At 32.9% G+C, this 21196-nt stretch overlaps 1 protein-coding gene and 1 pseudogene across 1 annotated transcript in view; one reads left to right on the top strand and one right to left on the bottom strand.

Annotated features, from left to right (window-relative positions):
• MED13 (mediator complex subunit 13) overlaps positions 1-21196 on the bottom strand; it is a gene marked incomplete at its 5' end in the record, with an annotated part of 91955 nt that overhangs the window by 52959 nt on the left and 17800 nt on the right. Inside the window, 6 exons of the mRNA XM_006925147.2 lie at positions 2514-3197; positions 10907-11017; positions 11213-11375; positions 11929-12123; positions 13544-13741; positions 14532-14677. Of these exons, the coding sequence (XP_006925209.1) occupies positions 2514-3197; positions 10907-11017; positions 11213-11375; positions 11929-12123; positions 13544-13741; positions 14532-14677 (1497 nt within the window). The remainder of the gene's footprint in view (positions 1-2513; positions 3198-10906; positions 11018-11212; positions 11376-11928; positions 12124-13543; positions 13742-14531; positions 14678-21196) is intronic.
• LOC112473436 lies at positions 16197-16290 on the top strand (annotated as a pseudogene).

The raw sequence follows: 21196 nt of genomic DNA, 5'->3' as shown, positions 1-21196 counted from the left end.
AGACCAATGGTAGCTTCAGACAAGAGTTGAGGCTAGCTTAGACTTTCATATTACATCTAGCACAGATATTTTAAGGTCTTTTCGGACTTGTTTCTAAGACATCATTTGCTTTCACGAGACTATCTGACTACTAAACAAACTGCCTTCCATGATCATAAGGGTATCCTGAAGTCCCCCAATTTCAAATCCAGATTAATTTTAATTAAAAAAATAATAATAATCATACTAGGAAACTTTTAAGATTCAAAGTGCTAGATGGGGGAAAAAAAAGATTAAAAAAGGAAAAAACCACAAAGTACTAGATGAAGCACATAGGTTTGTCTAGTAAAACAGTAATCAAGGAATTTTAAAAGTAAGTAAATCTTTAACAGTAGTGATAAATGAGAAAGAAGCTACAAAGGCATTTTACTTAGTCTCAGGGAAGATCAAAATCAATGAAACAGAGTGGAGAAAGTTCGTAGCCTAGAATATGAAAGAGTGGGCTATATGCAAACTATATAAACAACAGGAGAGCCAAATCACCTAGAAAACCAGAGAAAATCTGGACTTTTATCTCTAGACAGAAATGAAAAATAAGAGCTGAAAATTCAGATGCCATTCTGAATGCAACAGGGAAGGTTCCTCTTAAAAGAAAAATGAATAAGCTACCTGGTGAAGACCCAAGATCTGGCATCCTCTTCATTCTGGAATTTTTAGTACAAGGCCTCCAAAAACATTCCTTACCATAAAGCAAAGTGTCTGGAACTGATACAGAGGATAGACCAAAATATTTACTGAATGAGTAAGGAAGGCCTACCAGTTAACAAGACCCTGTATATGTACACAAAATTTCCAATCAGCATCTCTGTGTCCTCATTCTAAAATGTGTATGGAGAAACGATAGTTATGAGAAACATGGTAGCATAGTCAAAAAAAAAAAGACTAAAATAAAGTAATTCAAATGGAAAATGTTACAAGGCATTAAACAAGAAGATGATGCTAATTTTCAAAGTTTAGAAAAATAAAACATGAGAAATAAATATTAAGACTTCAAGAAAGGGCCAGAAGAAAGCTGAGGAATCCCCTCAGAATAGAGTAAAAAAAGATATAAGAAAAATGAGAGAAAATATAGAAGTTCAACATCTGAATTATAGAGGTTCCACAGAAAATGGAAAAAAAATTGGAGACATTATCCAAGAAAGAGAATTTACCAGTGATAAGATCAAAAAAACCCTTCAAATTGACCCAACCTTTCTCAAATGCCCGCCCAGTAAAAGGATGAAACGAAATATCACTATACCTACAAATATTCTTGTGGAATTTCAAAATGCTAAGCTAAACAGAAGACTTTAAAATCTTTCAAAATGACAACAGACTGATAAGAGAAGGAATGTAATCTTTACACACTACTTGGCCTTGTACTGAATGATAGTTTTAATGGAAATAATGTTTTGTGGGTTGATATTCAGTCTTTAGATAAATCTACAGATAAAAATGGAAAAGACTTATGGGACAAACGAGAAATGTAATCAAAACATAGAAAATAAAGGCAGATCTGATTTAAAAAAAAAAAGCCTACTTCTGCCTCAAACGTCAGACGTAAAGGGGATAAAGAAGGAAGATAGACTAGAGGAAGACAGCTGTAGCACATATAACACAAGATACTAGAATATGCAAAGAATAAATTTTTAAAAAGTGGACTGAAAAATACGAGGTATAAGCAATTCATAGAAGAGGAAATCTAAATGTCCAATAAACATTTTAAGTGGTGCTTAACCTCACCAGGAATCTGGAAAACATGTATTAAGACAATAAGATGCCATTCTGAATGCAGACTAGCCAAATTAAAAGTCTCATAATACCAAGTACTGAGGAAAATGTAGAGCAACAGCCATTCTCATACTCTGCTGGTTGATGAGGGTGTAAACTGGTATCATTTGAAAAGCAACCGGGCTACAACTCTTAATGATAAATATGGAAATATCCCACAGCCCAGCAATACTTTAAGATGTATTCCCTAGAGAAATTCTTATATAAATGTACAAGAAAATGTATACAAAAAGTTTACTGCTACGTCCTTTGTAACTGAAAAATTGAAAAAAACCAACTTGCATATCTTCAATACAGTAGATAAATGAATTATGGTATATTCAAAACAAAGAAACACTACAGAGCAATTATAATGAATTAACTAAAGCTACATGTATAAAAACATGTAGATAAGTGATAAATACCAAATTTGGGATGGTAGAAAGAATAAAAGAAGAAAAATAGTATATAAAGAGTTCTAATTGTACACAAAATCCTTAAGTTGGTTGATGGATGTTACTTTTTCCACTTTTTTGTGATTAAAATATTTCATAATAAGGAGGTTCTTTGAAGAAAGAATGCAGTAAAAATTAAGCAAAATTAACACTTGAAGGATTTATTATTGTAAATCCTACCCTGAAACCAATTCTGGAGTCCTGGTATTAAGAACTTACATCATTTTTCCACCCTTAAATTATAATAGTGACTATTAAAAAAATACATACTCTGTAACTGATGTTACACTTTCATGTCCAAAAGGTCCAACTGGATCATCCTTGAATTTATCACTTGGAAGTTGAGGTGGTAAAAACTCTACGTCTTTTTTCTTTGGGACCTTGTAATACTTCCAGGCTACATTAGCTTCATCTTCTTCCAAGTTTACTGCTGTACCAACATATATTGTAGGTTCTACAGCTTCCTGGAATTGAGCTGGGAAAGACTGGGATAAACTGTCTATCCTATCTTCCACTGGTTTAGAAGGAACCAAGGGATCTGGTGTTGGCATTTGATAAAAATGCTGACTTTGAGGAGTTGAAGGTGTTTTAGTCACTCCTTCATCAACCACATCACATGGGTGAGGACTAAGTGGGGGTGGTTGAGGTGAATTTGCCATTTCACTGCCATGCATCTGAGGAGTCTTTGCTACATCGTTAGTTCGGATGTTTGAAAATCTCACTTGACTTTCTGGAGCAGGTATCACAAGTCTTTGGCTGGCTGAATCTGTGTCCATGACAACATCATCGCTAATAGATACACGATGGTGAAAAGGAGTCAAGGGGCGTTTCTGTGGTTTTTCACTCTTTTCTTGCTTTTCATTGGTCTTGTGCTTAGGAAGTACTTGTTGTTGCTGACTTAAAGATAATGCCTGTCCTTGTTGTCCAGGATTTCTTGGTTTAACATTTTTGTGCCTGAAAAGAAAGGTTTAATAATTATAGCATCACATTATATCAGATATTCAAGTTAACACTATTAGACATTTCAGATGTTTTTCACATATAATCCCAAAGTAAAATGATCTGTATTTACATGGAAAAGAATACTTTGTTCAGTGACCTAAAAGAGCACAGATTCATAAAAGCCAATTTTCTCATGTTCATTTAATAGCTATGTGATCGGATAGGCAAAGGTGGTTTGCGTTATATAATCTAAACATCTTAGTATCTGAAGAGATAAGATTCTAGTTATTTTAAGATGAAAAGGTATAAAAAGGTCTGAAATTTATTCACTTAGGAACGTACTTGATATTTCAGTTAGTACTTACAAGTCGATGGCTTGGCTGAGCTCGGTCTTCATCTACAATCCTACAGCAACTGACTAAAAAACATTCTACTGGACTGAAGTTATAACAGTCTGGACAGCACTGGAATTGACTGATTTATGGGTCCCACACTATATCTACCTTCCTTCTCCCAAGGCTTACCACTACAGAAAGAATCAGCTGACTAGAAAAGGAAAATTCCTAAAAGAAAATTTTCCTCATAATGTGAAGCAATTATAAACTAAAGAACTTAAGCTATACACCTAAAACTCTAATAATAATTTTGTTCAGAGTTTAAAATTTCTTTCAGTGTAGTAAAAATACAGTGCACTCTGAGATGTCCAAACTGATATTGACATTTATAAAAAATATTTTTTAAACTAAGAAAATAGAAAAAGTGAGGAAGAATATGGAGTTAAAGCATTCAGTATTCATTAGAGTTTTTTAGTTTTAAGTTTATTTTATTAATGATTTTGTTTTATCAGAGATAAGCAGAAAGTGTATTTAAAAAGTAAAGGTAGGCACATTTTTGAAGAACCCTCTCTATTGAGGGAATATGCTGAGACATCTTTTTTTTTGTACAGAGCCCGGGACACCTTACTGTGTATGGGGGAAAAAGCATGAAAGTTTTCAAAGGAAACTGGAGTTATGTCAAAAGCTACTAGTATTGAACACCACAGCTTTAGAGCTGCCTTGCATTTACAGAAATGCAAAGGAATAGGAAGAAGTCAAATGACACTAAAAGAACAAGTTAAAATACATGACAAACTGAGAAATCCAGAATGTGGGATATTCTACAGGACAACTGACCTGGATTCTCTAACCAAATCAACATCATAGGGAGTGGGGGATTACAAGAGAGACCTAGGTAATATATACAACCAAATGTATACATTTGGATCCTAGTCAAACAAACCAAAAAGACATTTCTGAGACCAATCTGTAGAGGGTATCAGATCATACCAAGAATATATGTATATATATATATGGTTTTTTTTAGGTGTGATAATGGAATTAGTTATATATGAGAAAATATTAACATATTTAGAGTTGCATACTAAAGTAGGAATAAAATGATGACATTTAAGATTTGCTTTAAAAATCTTCAGCAAGAGTGCAGCATAGGGGACTGGCCAAGTAAAGTATTATGGAGTACAATGAGCTTAAAAGAAAAAATTAAGTGCATCCATATATGTGCTAACATGGAAAGTACCTAGGATAAGTGTTTATCAAGAAAAACAAGTTACAGAACAGTACACATAGCATGATTTCATTTGTGTGAAAGCAAGTAAGCAGGTCTAAAGCTACATACACATATAGGAGGGAAAAATTGTAATTTTTAATATTCAGGTGAGTTATTTGGCTAATTTTAAGTAGCATTCTAAAAAATTTTTAATAAAGGAATTGGTCATTAAAAAACAAACAGCAGGTCCTACTCAACGTAGAAATAATCCCTTCTCTGACCACCCTCTCTTAATATTTTCAATGACAAGGACTGACCACATTACCTTAAAAGGAAATGCATGCCAATGTCAAATTGCTCTGGTTAGAAAAATAATTTTTAATAAAAACTTGCCTTTTCTATTTCTTAGTCATTAGTCCTATTTCTAACTCTATTTCTAAAGCTATGCTGTCCAACAATGGTATCCTGTAAGTCACATGTGACCATCAGGCATATGAAATGTGACTAGTCCAAATATAAATGTTCTAAAAGTGTAAAATATACATCAGTTTTTGAAGACATGTTACGAAAAAAATGCCAAGTATCTCATTGTTTTATTCTGATTGTATGTCAAAATAATCATTTAAGATAAATAAGTTCAATAAAATGTTACATTTTTTTAATCTTCCATAAAAGAGGTATAGATGATGTAAATACAGCAAGTAAATATGGATATCGATATAAAAGAGGTCACCATTCAACTCTCTTTTGTGCATGTTTGAAATTTTTCATAACAGAATAAGGCAGAACTAAAATGCAGAAAAAAATAACTGGAGAAAGATTAAAGGATTCCAAGGTACTTTTTGTTTCATAAAGAGACACTGATTAACTTGAGACTTTAAGGGAAGCAAACACAATAAAGGTTTAATTCAATTAACAAAATAATTAAAACAATATCTAACTTCTAGCCACTGTTTTCTTCACTGCCATGTATTGTTTTTTTTTAAAGCCAGTTTCACTTAAAAATGTCCTGCATGAAGACAATAAAAATGATTAATTTTTATTAAAACTCAATTCTTGCACACAGTTTTTTATACTCTATATAGTACACATAAAGCATCTCTGCTGAAAATCAAAGCAAATGGCTGCTTTGAGGATAAGCACTTGTATAATTGTTTGAGTTACAAGCTGAAGTAGCCACTTTTTTCACAGAACACCATTTTTATTTTTTTTAAAATTACTGACAGATAAACCATGGTTTTCCAGATTTAGTTATTTGGCAGACTTGGTTATTTGGTTCTCAAAAATGAACAAAATGAGTTTGTCATTTTAACAAATAAAATTTGAGCTTTTAAACAAGATTTAAAATTTGAAAGATTTATAATTTGGAAAACTGTATCTGCCACTGTGAGCTTGACATCTTTCCAGTACTTAAAAGGTTTTTCTGATGAGACTGATAGTGATATTAATGAATGCAATTTTTAATACTATATAACAAAATGTGGATCTGCATAATTCTGAACTGATACCTTCCAAATGATCAATGCATGATGTTACAAAATCATGCATAAGTAAAAGATTCATTTGGTTACTGATGGAGTACAAGAATTACATTCATATGGCTTCAGATCCCACGTTGAGACTAAGCTTGAGACTAACTGGTCAAATTTTGTTGTAGTATCAAAGAATATCCACAATTATTTGAAAAAGCTATTAAAATTCTCTTCCCTTTTCCAAATGCACAGCTATGTGAAGCTGGATTTTCTTCACATACTTTAACCAAGACAATATACAAAAGAATGAATGTAGAAAGAGACGAGAATCTGGCTATCTTCTATTGAGCTCAACATTGAAGAGATTTGCAAAACTAAAAAACAATACCACTTTTTCTTTTAAAAAATACAGTTGATTTCTATCAAAAATTTTATTTATGTTAATATGTACTGGGTTTGCTCTTTTTTAATAAATTAAGTAGTGCTTTAATATTTCTCTAAAATAGATATAAACAGATGTAACCCCCATAAATAAAAGCGCTTTACGGTCTTCAATAACTTTTAAGAGTATAAAAATGAGTTCTGAGACTGAAAGTTTAAGAATTGGTCAAGTTATGCAAGGCACTGAAGAGAGAGAGGATCTCCAATAATCAAAAGTGAACTATTTGGTTAAATTCCAAATATATAAGGGATATAAAAAGTAAACAGCCATACATTCACTTAACCTTCTATAAGGGTAAGAAACTCATAATTCAGGCTATATACTAATAACAGTGGCTCTCTAAAGTTTTGGTAACATTAAATCACAGTTCCTTTCTTCTACATATACCTTTTTCTAAAAGCTAGTCTTCTTTAGAAAGAATTGAACTTCATACTAGAACTCAACCAAATTGTGAATCTTTCTAAAAAAGGTGTCGTTAAAGCATAATCCAACAGAGTGATCCTTTTATTCTTTTTCCTGCTGTTTAAGTTACTAGTATTTTAGTGTTAACACTTGAAGTTTATTGTCTTGCTTTCTATTTATATAGTCTTCTAAGTGCTGATTTTCTTAAAACCGTCCACCAGACTAAAGTAATGTCGGTAAATGTGCAATATTTAATTTCACTAATAGCTGAAAAATGCCGATTAAAACAATTTTATGCTTTCTAGTTACATTAACGTCCCCCCACCCCCCGCCAAAAAAAAATCAGGGACAGTTCTCAGAACAGTAAAGGTACAAAAAACCAACACTCTTATATGCAAAAAGTGGGAGTAAAATTGGTAAAATCTTTTTGAAGTCACAAGTAGTATTTAAATACCCTGTTCACCCACAACTCTCTATCACATCACCCACCTAGTTTTAATTCTTTCCTAGCCCTCATCACTCTTAATTTTAAAAGGATTAAGAATTCTTTTTAATTATCTAAGGCATTCCCATTATCATGCAGGCTTTATAACAGCCTTGTTTACTAGTGTATCTTGAGCCTAGGAAATCTATCACAGAGTAAGTGTTCAAAAAAATCTAATAAATAACTGATAGTCACAGAAGTATTATTTTTAAAAAGTAAACATGAACAAAAAGCCTCTGGAAACAAATTATCTGTCTATCAAACCCTGAATGATTAAATACACTATGGTACTTCCATTCAATGGAATACCAAAAAGTTTTTTAAAACAATAAGGCAGATCTACGAGTAGAATGGAAAGAGCTAAAAAAAAAAAAAAAGATGCCAAAACATCAGTATTATATTTATATGTCAGGTGGAAAAACACATACACACACAAAAATACAGAAAAAAGTATGGAAGGATAATATTTAATTGGCAAATAGTCACTTCTAGGGAGAGGTAGTAGGATTTGAAGAGAGCAGGATCAAGGGAACTTCAGCTTTATTTGTATAATATAAATTCCTTAAAATCACATATACTCATGCAAACTGCTTATATAACTATACAATTTTTTTTTTTTTTTTTTTCCAAATCGATTTCTAAGAAAAGCTAACATATCAGTCAGGGTCCAGTCCTGTCATCACACAGAAGAAATTTACTATCGAGAACTGGTTATGAAAAACAGAGGAAAGTGAGGCAACCTATAAACTATTAACTGTAGAGAACTTCTACGACTTCTAGGACTGAAAGGACAGAAAGATGAATTAGTCTCGACATATCGCAAAGCTTAAGATGGTGCTAGGACCTGTTCGGTGGTTAACTGGGACCATGGAAGAAAGGGCTGCTGTTAATGGGACACAGAGCTGCTGTTGGAGTAGACTCAAAAAATGGTGGGGAAACATCCTGGCTTTTTCCCTTTTTTCATCAACCAATTTTGTTAGTGCCACCCATCAGCCAAATCCAGAAAGCAAGGCTAATCAAATCACCATGTTGTACACCTTAAACTTACACAATGTTGTCAACTATATCTTAATAAAGTTGAAAAAAAACGTGTAGAAAGCAAGGAGGCCTACGAAATGTAATTTCTTTCAACAGAGAACAGGGCAAGAAAATGTAGGAATGGATCTGAGAGCAAAGTGGCTGACTAGCAGAGTGAGTTATCATTGTGTGCTCTATCTTCTATATTCTATGGCAAGAGAGGATGCACACATATAGTGGGCTCAAAGTCTTTTCAAGCCTTATTTAAAAACTAAATAAGATAATCATATTTGAAGGAAGTAAAGGAGATACTTGTAGTACAAAATGCAATAGTAAAAACGTAAATGATTAGAAACATTGTATTCAGTAGAGTGATGAATTTACCAAAGCAAGTCGCATGTATAGATTATATGAAATTTCATTATGTCAAATCTCTATATGCCTGGATGGGATTTCCGGAAATAAGAAAGCTAAATAAAAATAAAAGTTCAGCTTAAAGACCAAGAATTTAAACTTTGACTTATGTTAAACATACTTAAGTATTTTGAGTGTCTTCCTCCAAAACTATTATAGATAAATATACTTAAAATTCACAACTTTTAAAAAGAATAAATCAAAAGTCTAGGTTAGGAACTAAAAAAGAAGTGCTGCTTGGTAAAAATGCTAATACATACAAGGAAAGCTTAATTTAAGTATCCTATTGGTCTTAGACCAGAGACTGGCAAACTTATTCTGTAAAGCAGGGGTCCCCAACCCCTGGGCTGCAGACAGGTACGGGTCCACACAACAGGAGGTGAGTGGCAGGCTAGCGAGCAAAGCTTCATCTGCATTTACAGCCCCTCCCCAGCGCTAGCATCACCATCTCAGCTCCATCTCAGATAGTCAGGCATCAGATTCTCATAGGAGCACTGGTCCCTGGTGCCAAAAGGGTCGGGGACCACTACTGTAAAGAACCTGATGATAAGTATATTAGACTCAGGGGGACATACAGTCTGTGTTGAAATTACTCGACCCTGTGAAAACAGCCATAGTTACCATGTAAATGAATGTGGTTATGTTCTGATAAATCCTTATTTATAAACGCTCAAATTGGAATTTAATTTTCACGTCACAAAATATTCTCCTTCAAATTTTATTCAACTACTTAAAAATGTAAAAAATATTTTCAGCTCACAGGCCATACGAAACAGACACTGAGCCAAATTTGGCCAATGGATCAATTTACTGACTCCTGGTCTCAGACAAATAATGTCATGGATCCCTGAATTTCAAGACTAGGTTGGTTGGTTAGTTTTCTTCCTAGGTGGGTGTGGTTTTTAAACTTTCTTAAACTGTTAAACAGGAGCTAATCTAGCCATATTTTTATTCCAATTTCTTTATTAACAACAGAGGCAAGTTTTCAACAAAGTTACCAGACTTTAAAAAATTATACAGTCTCTAATCCAAAGAATCTATGTAAGGACATTCAATCTATGAAAGACATACCACTGTATTCAAACAAACAGAATGTAAGAAAACCTTAGCCCTAGCCTGCAGGCAAGGCATTCCATTCCTTTGGCTCACACCCATGACAAAAAGGGGTAGCCAACTATTTGCTCACAAGTCCTGATTAGTGATGTCAATACCATTATGTGTTAACTTGATTACAAATGATCTATCTTTAATCTGTAGAATAAAATAAATTCTAGACAATATAACCTTAATGCTTCTAATAACCACATCTCATCAAACACCCCAATATAATAAATACGACTACCTAAAGAGTTCCATTCCTCTACCAATCTTTCAATCAATACAGTCTTTTGAGGGCTTGTATTTTTATAATACGGCTTTGGTCCCTTGCTGAAACATATATTTTAAACCTCATTTCACCATTTCACCTACAGCTTGCCCAAAGAAATGTTATAAGAAACTGCTGCAGAAACCCTATATTTACTATAAAAAAGAAAGATTATGCAAATTTTTATCTAGTATATCACGTATCATCTTTTTTATGAGAACCCTTGGGAGAAATTTCTCAGGCACAATGCCACCTACGAACACTTCTCAAGAGATGTGTGCCTTTTACCTTATAGATGCCATACATAACATAATCGAGTAAAAATTCTCTTTTATTTGGCTGTGAAACCAAGCTTTCATAGCCTAGCTCTGGTAACTGTTTAAGAACTTAAGGCATACATTTGTATATACTTCTATAATTGGCTCCAAATCACTAAACTTTCCTAAAATTTTTTCTTTTGAAAAATACCCTAACACACTGTTTATATAAGCTACCTCAAACAAAATGGGGTATAAGTACTCAACAGTACAAGAAACTACCACACACATATACGCAGATATCAACTAAAAAAAAATCTACCTCAAACAGCAGCAATTTGTTCTTTGTGTGGCTTCAACAAAATCCCAGGATGCTACTTTATCAGCTGTCTCCTCTTCACACAGACCACCTGATGAAGCTGAATACTTCCTCCTAAGATTTAAAATTATAAAATTAAGAATTCATAAAATTTTCTGTAACCCTGAATTAAACATTAAAATTAAATTTTAAAGTATCAATTTTCTGGATTAAAGAAGTCATACAAATTACTATTTATACTTAAAATGTCTCCTATTTACAAGTAACTATCGACATGCAATTTTTAAACTTGAAAATAAAAATACATACTTGTTCTGTGCTCTGTTCATATTGCATTCTTGCCAAACTCTATCCACCACATGATTTGCTAATTTTCTGGGTATTTTCCCACCATGATGGCTAGTACTATCAGAGTTGAAGCCATCAGATACTGAAGAAAATTTGACCCACTTCTGGGCAGACTGAGGATCAACTGAAAACAAACCAAAAAAAATAGGCTGTAGGAGAATAAAGGTAGGTTTAAAGTAATATTGTTTGGGTTTTAAAAATTAATTTGTGATACAAATTACACCAACTAAAGGTAGACCTACTGAAATTTTGAGGCAAAAAAAACCATGATACTTTACTTAAAATACAGAAAATAAAAAATGTGAACAGGGGATGTGAATTGGATGGTAGTATTATATAAATGTTGACTTCCTGTCTTGGAGGATTAAATGGTAGTTATATAGAAGGGTGTTCTTAATTTTGGAAAATAAACTGAGTACTTAGTGGTGATAGGGCATCATCTCTGCAGCTTGCTTTTAAATGGTTCAGAAGGAAACCAACGATATGAATGTATACATATAGCAAGGTTGATGGAACAAATGTTAACATTTTGGGAATCTGAATGAGGGAGTTGTTTCTACTGTTCTTACAAACTCTTCAATAAGTTTAAATTATTTCAAAATAGTTTTTAAATTAAATGTTTACTGTATTCAAAATAACAGATTTACCACTACAGATAATAAAACAAATTAGAATACCTGTTTGGACTTCCTCAGGAGATGTAGGTGGTGTAAGAGTAACTGAAGACATAGCAGGATCTCTTGTGGAAGCAGGCACTTGGTGGACACCCAAGCAAGAAGTTGAACAGTGAGAGGATCCCACAGAGCTTGGAGTAGGAATGTCTGACTGAGGGACTAGAACAAAACATGCTGGGTAGATCATTCGGACACCAGCTGAAAGGAAAGAAGACAGGAAAATCAATCACTACTGTGATTGTAGTAGAATGTTTCACTCAAAAATACTATAATGGAAAAGTAAATATACTATCACATTTGTTTACGTAATAATATATTTAATATTTTTATAAATATATGCTCTTTTTGGGATAAGGTTTTTCTAGAACCATAAGAAGCTGTTCGTAGTGGTTAACCTTCAGTGAGAGAGACTTAGAAGAAAGCAGCTTTCTCTGTTCATTTTTGGATTTTTCAAAACATGAATGTGTATTACTTTTTTAAAAATCCTTATTAGCGAATTTGACCAACTCTAAGGTATAGTAAAAGTTATTTTAAAAGTTTAACAAAGGTAATCTGGGCACTAGAAAATGGACTGTTTTCTTCAATGTCTCTATTTTAAAAACCTAATTTGTTTGTGTTTTGCTTCTGTTTTTTGTCACAACTACACTGGTAATAACGTATTTAATGAAACTGAATACTGATATTCATTTATTTTTTAAAAAATCCAAATAAGGTAATCTTCATATATACCATTACCACATGATTCCACTAAACACAGTGTTGCAGACTCTAATCTCAATTATCAGCTCAATTATACATTCCCCATACCTCCCATATCTCTCTAAAGTGAAGTACACATCTTCACCCCATTGTTAAGGCATGGCTGTGTAACCTGTTTTGGAACTTAAGTGCATATATGTCACATCCCAACAGGAACTTTAAATGTGCTTGCAAAATCAATGCAGCCTCTCTTACTTCTGTCCTCTGCCTTGAGATTAGCATGTCTCAAATATAGTTTACCTTGTTAATCTGGGTCCCTGAATGAGAAAACACACAGAATATAGCCAATCTAAATAGAGCTGATTTAGAGAAGATGAAAGCCCCAAGTCCTTTTTGGTACATATTCTGCCCTTTAAATTATTGGAGGTGACAGTTTTATCAACTGTTAAAATACCGCATAACACATGTTGTTAACTTTCCAGCCTCCAAATATTCATTCACAATTATTTTCTTCCTGCCATTAGTATGCTTCCTCTGGGTGGAATATATTTCCCTACCCCAATGACTTTGGTTTGGCCATGTGGCTAGTTTTGTCTGAGTGTGAGAAGATAAATCCTAGCTGAAGCTTTAAATACACTTACATGGTTAGACTCAGTCCCTAATATCCCCCTGTTCTTGTAAGAACGGCATGTTCCAGATACTAGGTACTCCTGAACCTAGGATACAGAACAATAAGATACAAGGAGCCAAACCACAACCAAACTGCAGCCCTTATGCAATGTGAGCAGGAAATAGGGAAGAAATAAATGTCTGGTGCTGAAAGCCACTAAGGTATTAAAGGTGTTTATTAGTTAGCAAAATCTAACTAATACATACGGTCATATATTTTCCCCATAAGATTAATACTCAGAATCCGTACCAACAAGAACTTCTACTGCAGCTAAAGAATCATCTTCCCAATCCATATCTTCCTGTTTTTCTTCAGACATCTCCTTCAAGCAAGATGAGATAGGATAGAACTGTTTCCATTCACCAATTAGTTTTTTTGTAGCTGAATCGGACATCTTGAACGCCTGTCCTGTGAGAGTGCCATTTAGTCCAAATGGGCTTAAGATAACTAGAAACCCAAAACAGACATCAAATAACTAACTAAACACTGTTAAACCAAATGAGATCACATCGAACAGTATGACAAGTAATCATGCAATTCTAAAAAAGAAAACCCATAATGATCATTCCTGAGAAAAGCAATTAATTATGCTTCATTACTGTGAAGATAAGTACAATACTAAGTTTATTATAAAAACTTAAAATTTTGTCTACCCCAAAATCTCAGATGGATAAAATTTCACAATGAACTGGGAATACTTGTATATCCCTCAACTTCTCCTGATTCCACTATGGAAAACCAATTTGAAAGAAAAAAATGTGTATATGAAATCTAAGTACTTATTATGTAACACCATGTACATTTTTAAAAAGCAAATAATACTCAGAATTAAAACAAGAACACACTGCCAGTCCTTAAAAACAAATCAGTAATCTCATAAAGTATTTCCCCTAGATAAATTATACCAAAGTGCCTGTGTTATATGTTCAAATGACTTATGACCTAACACGCAAGATGACCATAAAAACATGAAACACATGTTATGTGTAAATGGTATTTTAAAAAACACTTTAAAATATGCTACCATTCATGTACAAAAATGTTAAAAATAATATTTGTATTAAAAAAACATTTCATTCACTTAATATTCTAATGGGGAAGAGCAAAGTAAACTACATCAGAATCATCAACAGGCTAAATTTCATTAATCGCAAAAATGTAAAATAACCAATTTCAATAAAAATTTCCTTCCAACGACAATAAAAGATCAAATTTTGAAGCCAACAAAATAATCTACCTTGAAATGGGCTATTAGACTGTTGAGCAAGGGTGATATGCTCTTCACTAAGAAGGTACACAGGTTGATGTTGGTTAATTTCCACACTGGTACAAACATTGCTGTCTCCATGCAAGAAAAAGGTGAAAGAGCAGGACAAGTGTTCACTATTAAGAAGAAAAAGTTATATTTTAGTGATAATATGCCAAAAATCTTAACTTGCTTTTCTTAATTATGAAGCTATACTACAAAATGCATTCTCTTTAACCTAGAAATTCTACTTCATCATCTGAAGGGGAAAAAAATCACAGATATGAGCCAAGATTTAGCTATAAGAAATGTTCTTTGCAGCACTGTTTATAGAAAAAGCTGCAAATAGGGGAAGCAGTCAAGTTACGTGTACATACACATACGATTATAATATAGTCACTAAAATAAGGTGGGAGTGGGTTTAATGGAAAGGGTAGACTATGAAAACAGTATATCTCCATTTTTAAAGATAAAAAGAGCAATTTCTTTGGTGAAAAAAGGCTAGGTGTGTAATAGAATTAAGAGTGACCTAATTTTTATTTTCTCCTCTACTAAGAAATTAAATACAAACATATTCTCTAATTCTATTATTTATGAAATAGAGCCACATGCAATCAATCATTTAATGTACTGCCCTTCCCCCAGCCCCAACGAAGTTATTTTAAAGCAATGATAGGTCTTACAATTGAAGGCATCCTAGAATCAAAGCTACATGCAAAACAGCATATTTTATGAAATTTACATATGGTTGGGTATACAGGTAGAAAAATAAGTTTCCAAGAAGCAGATGTGTCCCTAAGATAAAATTTAGAAAGGTCAAGGGCCCAAAAGAGAACGATATTATACATGAGGACGATTCCACTTTTATTACTCCTTCTCCATACATTTTTCTAATTCGTCCAATTTAAAGAATCAGTTCTTTAAAATGTAGCAATTAATAAGCTCAAAACGTGCTGTATATTATCTATACGCTCTCTTGAATTATTTCTAGACAAGGCAAAAGCATAATTAAAATTAAGTTGTAGGAAAATAAGTAGGAAAACAAGGTAGGGAAGAGGTGAAGAGTAATGCAGAACTGAGAATTTTTTCATCTAATATATATTAAGGAGCCAACAGATAATGTCTAAAATTAATAGAACAAGAAACTGAAATTTAAGCTTATCATTCAAGTTAAAAAAAATGAAAATAATATAACTGAAAACTAACTATAAAAAAAATCTTATCTTTCAGGGTAAAGAATTGGTAGACATTGTATCTAAAAGCTGATCAAGGTCTAGAGGTAAAGCATTTCTGGAATTATGGCACACACAAAAAAAGAAAACCTGGTTACTTCCAGGGATTGGAACTAGAGCAATTAAGCAGGGATCTTAAATTTTTCTAAATTTATAATACCATTCCATACTGCTTGAATCATATAACTTTTAAATTTTTAAGTTTTGAATTCTATACACTAATTAGTGATTACTATATCTTTCTCCGCTCCAGTATTATTTTTTTTAAACTTTTATTTGGAATAATCTTAAATTTATAGAAAAGTTGCAAAGATAGTATAGAGAGTTCCCATATATACCCTTCACCCAGTTTCCCCTAATGTTATCATCTTACATAACCATGCTACATTTGTCAAACAAGTAATTGACGTGTTGGTATGTTACTGTGCTTGCTTTGGCAGCACATATAAATACAGAGAAGATTAGCACGGCCCCTGTGCAAGGATGCCACGAACATTCATGAAGCGTTCCATATATTTTTTAAAATACTAAAGAAAAAAATTATTGGTACATTACTATTAATTAACTCCAGTCTTCATGAAGATTTCACTGGATCTTCCACTTAGGCCTTTTCTCTAATCCAGAATTCAATCTAGGATACCACTGCACTTAGCCAATAGGCTTTTCTGCCCAGCTTTATTGAGGTATAATTGATAAAGCCAATAGTTTTAAATTGGAAATAAACTTTTAAATTATTTAATAAATAATGCTTGTTTCTCTTTTCATTAAAAGATACCCAACTGGAATAGCTATTAATTACAAAGATAAGACATTTGCTGTAATATGAGTATAAATCTAAAATAATCACCAAATCAAGATAAGTAAAGAGACTGCTAACTAATAACTTTGAGAACTGTCCACCAATTGCTGCTAATGCTCACTTTAACTCAATTTTATTATTGCTTTCCAGGAACAGTAAGGTACCTATACTACAAAACAGACCAAAAAAACGACCAAACATAAATCTATCTCCAAATGCTTAAAATAAAAAACCACTTACATACATTCAAGAGAACTCTGCATTAAACTTAATATTATATTCGGATCTAAATGCACTATACACAAAAGCATCAAGTGAAAGCAAATGTTATTCCTTTATTCAACAAGTATTTTATGGCTAAGCACATGATATTATGCTAAGCACACAATTATTTAATTATAGTTAATTAAATATAGACTAATGCTATAACAAAAACCAGGTACAGGATACTATGAGAATGTCTTAAGACCTAGACAATGAAAATAAATCTTTAATAAAAGTTATTCTTATTTCCTACAGTGCCCTACATCAACCTACCTACCCCCCGCACCTCATCTCTTACCAGTCTTCTAATACTTTCCCTTCTCCCTCAACTGGCCTCTCTGCTGTTCCTGAAACACACCAGACCTTCTCATACCTACTGTACGTGACCTGAAACTACATTCCAGATACCTACATTCACCTTTGTCAAGTTTATGTTCAAATACCTTCTAGGTGAGATCTTCACTGATCATCTTACTTTAAACTGCCCCTCAATTCCTCTTCTGGTATTTGTTTTGTTTTGGCCAAATAGTGACAATCTGACATATTATATGGTTTGCTTATTTCTTATAGAATCTGTCTCCTTTGTTCAATGTTGTATCCCCAGCATCTAAAATAGGTCCTTGGCAGAGTATATACACACTAAATACTATACAATGAAGTCTATATCTGAACTACTTATCTCTTACTAAACATATTTTCTTATTAAGTCTGTATCTATAGTTACCCAAGCCAGAAACAAAAATCTTAATTTTTCTTTTGTCCTAAACTCCCTACATTCAACTAATCAATCTATCACTAATTCCTACTGATTCTAGTTCCTAAGTAGCTATGATTTGTCAGTTCTTTATCTTAAGGTCTGAATAACTATTAAAATCTTTAATATGTCTTGTTGTTTTACACTGCTGCCAGCACACTTTCTAAAAATTAATTCTGATCGTGTAACTGGAAAGCTTGAAATCAACAGTTCCCCAATGCCTTCAGGACTAAATCGAAAACCTTAGCATAGCAGTTTAGACCTTTCAGTCTGATCCTTGCCAAACTCTATAGACAAAGATACTTAATCTACCAAGAACTCCCCCTTTGTTTCCCACAAATTTCTCATTTCTTAATCATTCCTCAAAACTCCTTTAAGCATCTATGTGTTCCCATAATATTCTATACTTATAATATTTATCATAGTACTACTATCATTTACTTACTAATTGAACTACCTGACGGGTTGTAAATTCTTTGATACTAGGAATTATAACTTTAACATCTGTGGAAGATTGAGGTATTGGTCCCAATTCTTCACTGATCTCTCATTTTTTAAATCATGAGTTAAAAAATAAATAAAATTTACCATCTTACCCATTTCTAAATGTACCATTAAGTATATTCGCATTGTTCTTAAACATATCTTCAGGACTTTTTCATCTTGCAAATAAAACTACACCCATCAAACAATTCCCTCTTTCTACCTTCTCCCAGTCCCTGGCAACCACCATTCCACTTTCTATTTCTATAAATTGGACTACTACAGCTACTTCACATAAGTACAACCATACAGTATATCTTTTTGTGACTATCTTTTTTCACTTAGCATAATGTCCTTAAGTTTCATCCATTGTGTAGCATGGGACAGAATCTCTTTCCTTTTAAAGGGTGAATAATGATCCATTGTATGTATATAAAACATTTCGTTTAACCATTCACCCATCAATAAACATTAGGGTTGCTTGCACCTTTTGGCTATTGGAAATAGGATGCTATCAACATGGGTATGAAATATCTCTTCAAGATCTTGTTTCAATTCTTTTGACTATATACTCAGAAGTAGGATTACTGAGTCATATGGTAATTTTATTTTTAATTTTTTGCGGAAACTCCATACTGTTTTCCATAGTGTGCACCATTTTGCAATCTCATCAACACTGGACAAGGGTTTCAATTTCTCTATCTTCTCTAATATATTTTTCATGTTTTTTTTTAATTGTACCCATCCTAACGGATGGAAAGTGGTATTTCATTGTGGTTTTGATTTGCATATTGCTGATTGGTGATGTTGAGAATCTTTTCATATGTTTGTTGGCCATTTGTATATCTTCTTTAAAGAGATGTTATTCAAGTCCTATGCCTATTTTTAAATCAGGTTGTTTGATTTTTTTGTTTACTTGTAGGAGTTCTTTATATATAGTGGATATTAACCCCTTATCAGATATGATTTGCAAATATTTTCTCCCATTCTGTAAATTGCCTTTTCACTGTTGATTATGTCCTTTGACAACCAAAGGTATTTAAGTTTGATTTGGTCCCATTTGTCTATTTTTGCTTTTCTTGTCTATACTTTTGGTGTCATCACTAAGAAAGCATTGCCAAATCTAATGTCACGAAGCCTTTTCCATATGTTTTCTTCTAGTTTTATAGTTGTAAATTTTGTTTAGGTTTTTAATTCATTTTGAGATAATTTTTTTATATAGTGTAAGATAAGCATCAGCTTCATTCGTTTGCATGTAGAGATCCAGTTTTCCCAACACTTTGTTGAAGAGACTGTCCTTTCCTCATTGAGAGGTCCTGGAACTCTTGTCAAAGACCATTTGAAAACAAACACACACACACACACACTTTTATTCCTAGACTTTATTCCATTGGTTTACATATCTGTCTTTATGCCAGTACCACACTACTTTGATCACTGTAGCTTTCTCTGTATTATGTTTTGCTCATTCCCCCACTCCCTTTTTATCCAGGCTCTTTGGTGTGACTTTGTAGTTCCTCCCCTTAGTGGTGAAATATACCTTCCTAACCCTTAACTTAGGCTTGCTTTATGACTTGCTTTGGCCAAGCAGAAGCTTGAAATGTGCTTCTGCAATTTGGCTTGCCCTCCAGTGCTTCTTTCATAGCCATAAAAACATGCCAGGCCTGGCTGGCTCATTAGTCTAAGGTGAATGAGAATCATATGGAATACACTTGTACCCACCTATAGTTTACAGTGTGAAATAGACAGGTTAACCCTAGTTGACCTGCAGATACATTAATAACAATACATAACTGATGTTTTAAGCCCTTATGTTTTAGAATGGTTTGTTACACAGCAACAGCTGATACAGAAATTAGCACCAAGGGTGAGAAGCTACCATGACAAAAACCAAAATACATGGTATTGGTTTTAGGACCAGATAATTGGCAGCAAAGAATATAAAACACTGAAAAATGGAGAGAAAATTATTATGGGGGGCTGGGAAATGGTGGACCCATGTTATGTAATGAAAAAAATAATTCATAGCACTGTTGCCTAAAAAATTCTGGAAGGCAGGAGATGTGTCTAATGAACTTACTGAGTTGGGGAACTGGATAAAGTTAAAATATAATTTGGGTGTCCATTAATATACTTGATAAAGTACTAAAAAAAAACAAAAAAAAAAACAAAAAAAAAAAGAGGAACTCAGGAACTTGCTAGTTTGCAAGCATAATTTAGAGAAAACACAGACAGCCCAGAAACTACAGAGCCAGGAAATAAAACTTTCTCAACAAAGTGATGATGTGGCCTATATTACAACACAGCCTCAAGGGAAAGACCAAATCAAGAGTGACTCTAATACCCTTGTGTTAAGAATACCAAACATGATTTTTAATATCAGTTGAAACATTAGGAGTTTTAAAATTTACCCCATAGCCTCTGTACATTTATTTTCCTCAAAGAAGGTATTTAATTTAAACATACACAACTAATTTTGTTACTTTATGTGGGGGGATGCATACGTAGCCATATTTGTGCTTTTCTTTCGAGTGTCCTCTTTTCTGACGTAATTTCTTCTACAAATAAGATTGAGTTATAGAGCATATACACAATATAATTTCTAAATACTATTTTTATCTTAGTAAGCCACTAATACTTAATTTCTGAAAGGGATATGCTAATTATATGTATTGACATAAAATAGGTAGAAATCAATTTAAGGCATTTTTCTCTCTAAACAACAACAAAAAACACAAGAACTTAAAAGCAAGATCAAAAAGCTTTTAAAATGTTAAGAAAAATTCATATTTTGCTGGTTATAATGACTGTGTATTTTTTAACATTTCGAGCTTTTCACAGGTTTTTTCAGGAAATTTTAGAAGAGAAGTATTTTTTGGTACAGGGGGCAAAATGCATTTAAAGGGGGACTTACTAAAACTAGTGTCAAGGAAAACAATAAGGAAGTGATTCAAGCAAGAATAATCTATTATGTAGAGAAATTATAACCTGATTAGTTTGGAGGATCAAGTAAGTATGCTATACAAATGACTATGAATGTTGTGTGCTATGCTTACTCAGTAACTGCAGAGCAGATATGAAAACCTGAATTGAAAATATTTCCAAGAATATTTCCACGTTCTTT

This window comes from Pteropus alecto, unplaced genomic scaffold (genome assembly GCF_000325575.1).
Source record: "Pteropus alecto unplaced genomic scaffold, ASM32557v1 scaffold98, whole genome shotgun sequence".
In the NCBI taxonomy this organism is placed as follows: Eukaryota; Metazoa; Chordata; class Mammalia; order Chiroptera; family Pteropodidae; genus Pteropus; species Pteropus alecto.
The sequence above is the reverse complement of the archived record's forward strand: the minus strand, read 5'-3'. Positions and strand labels throughout refer to the sequence as shown.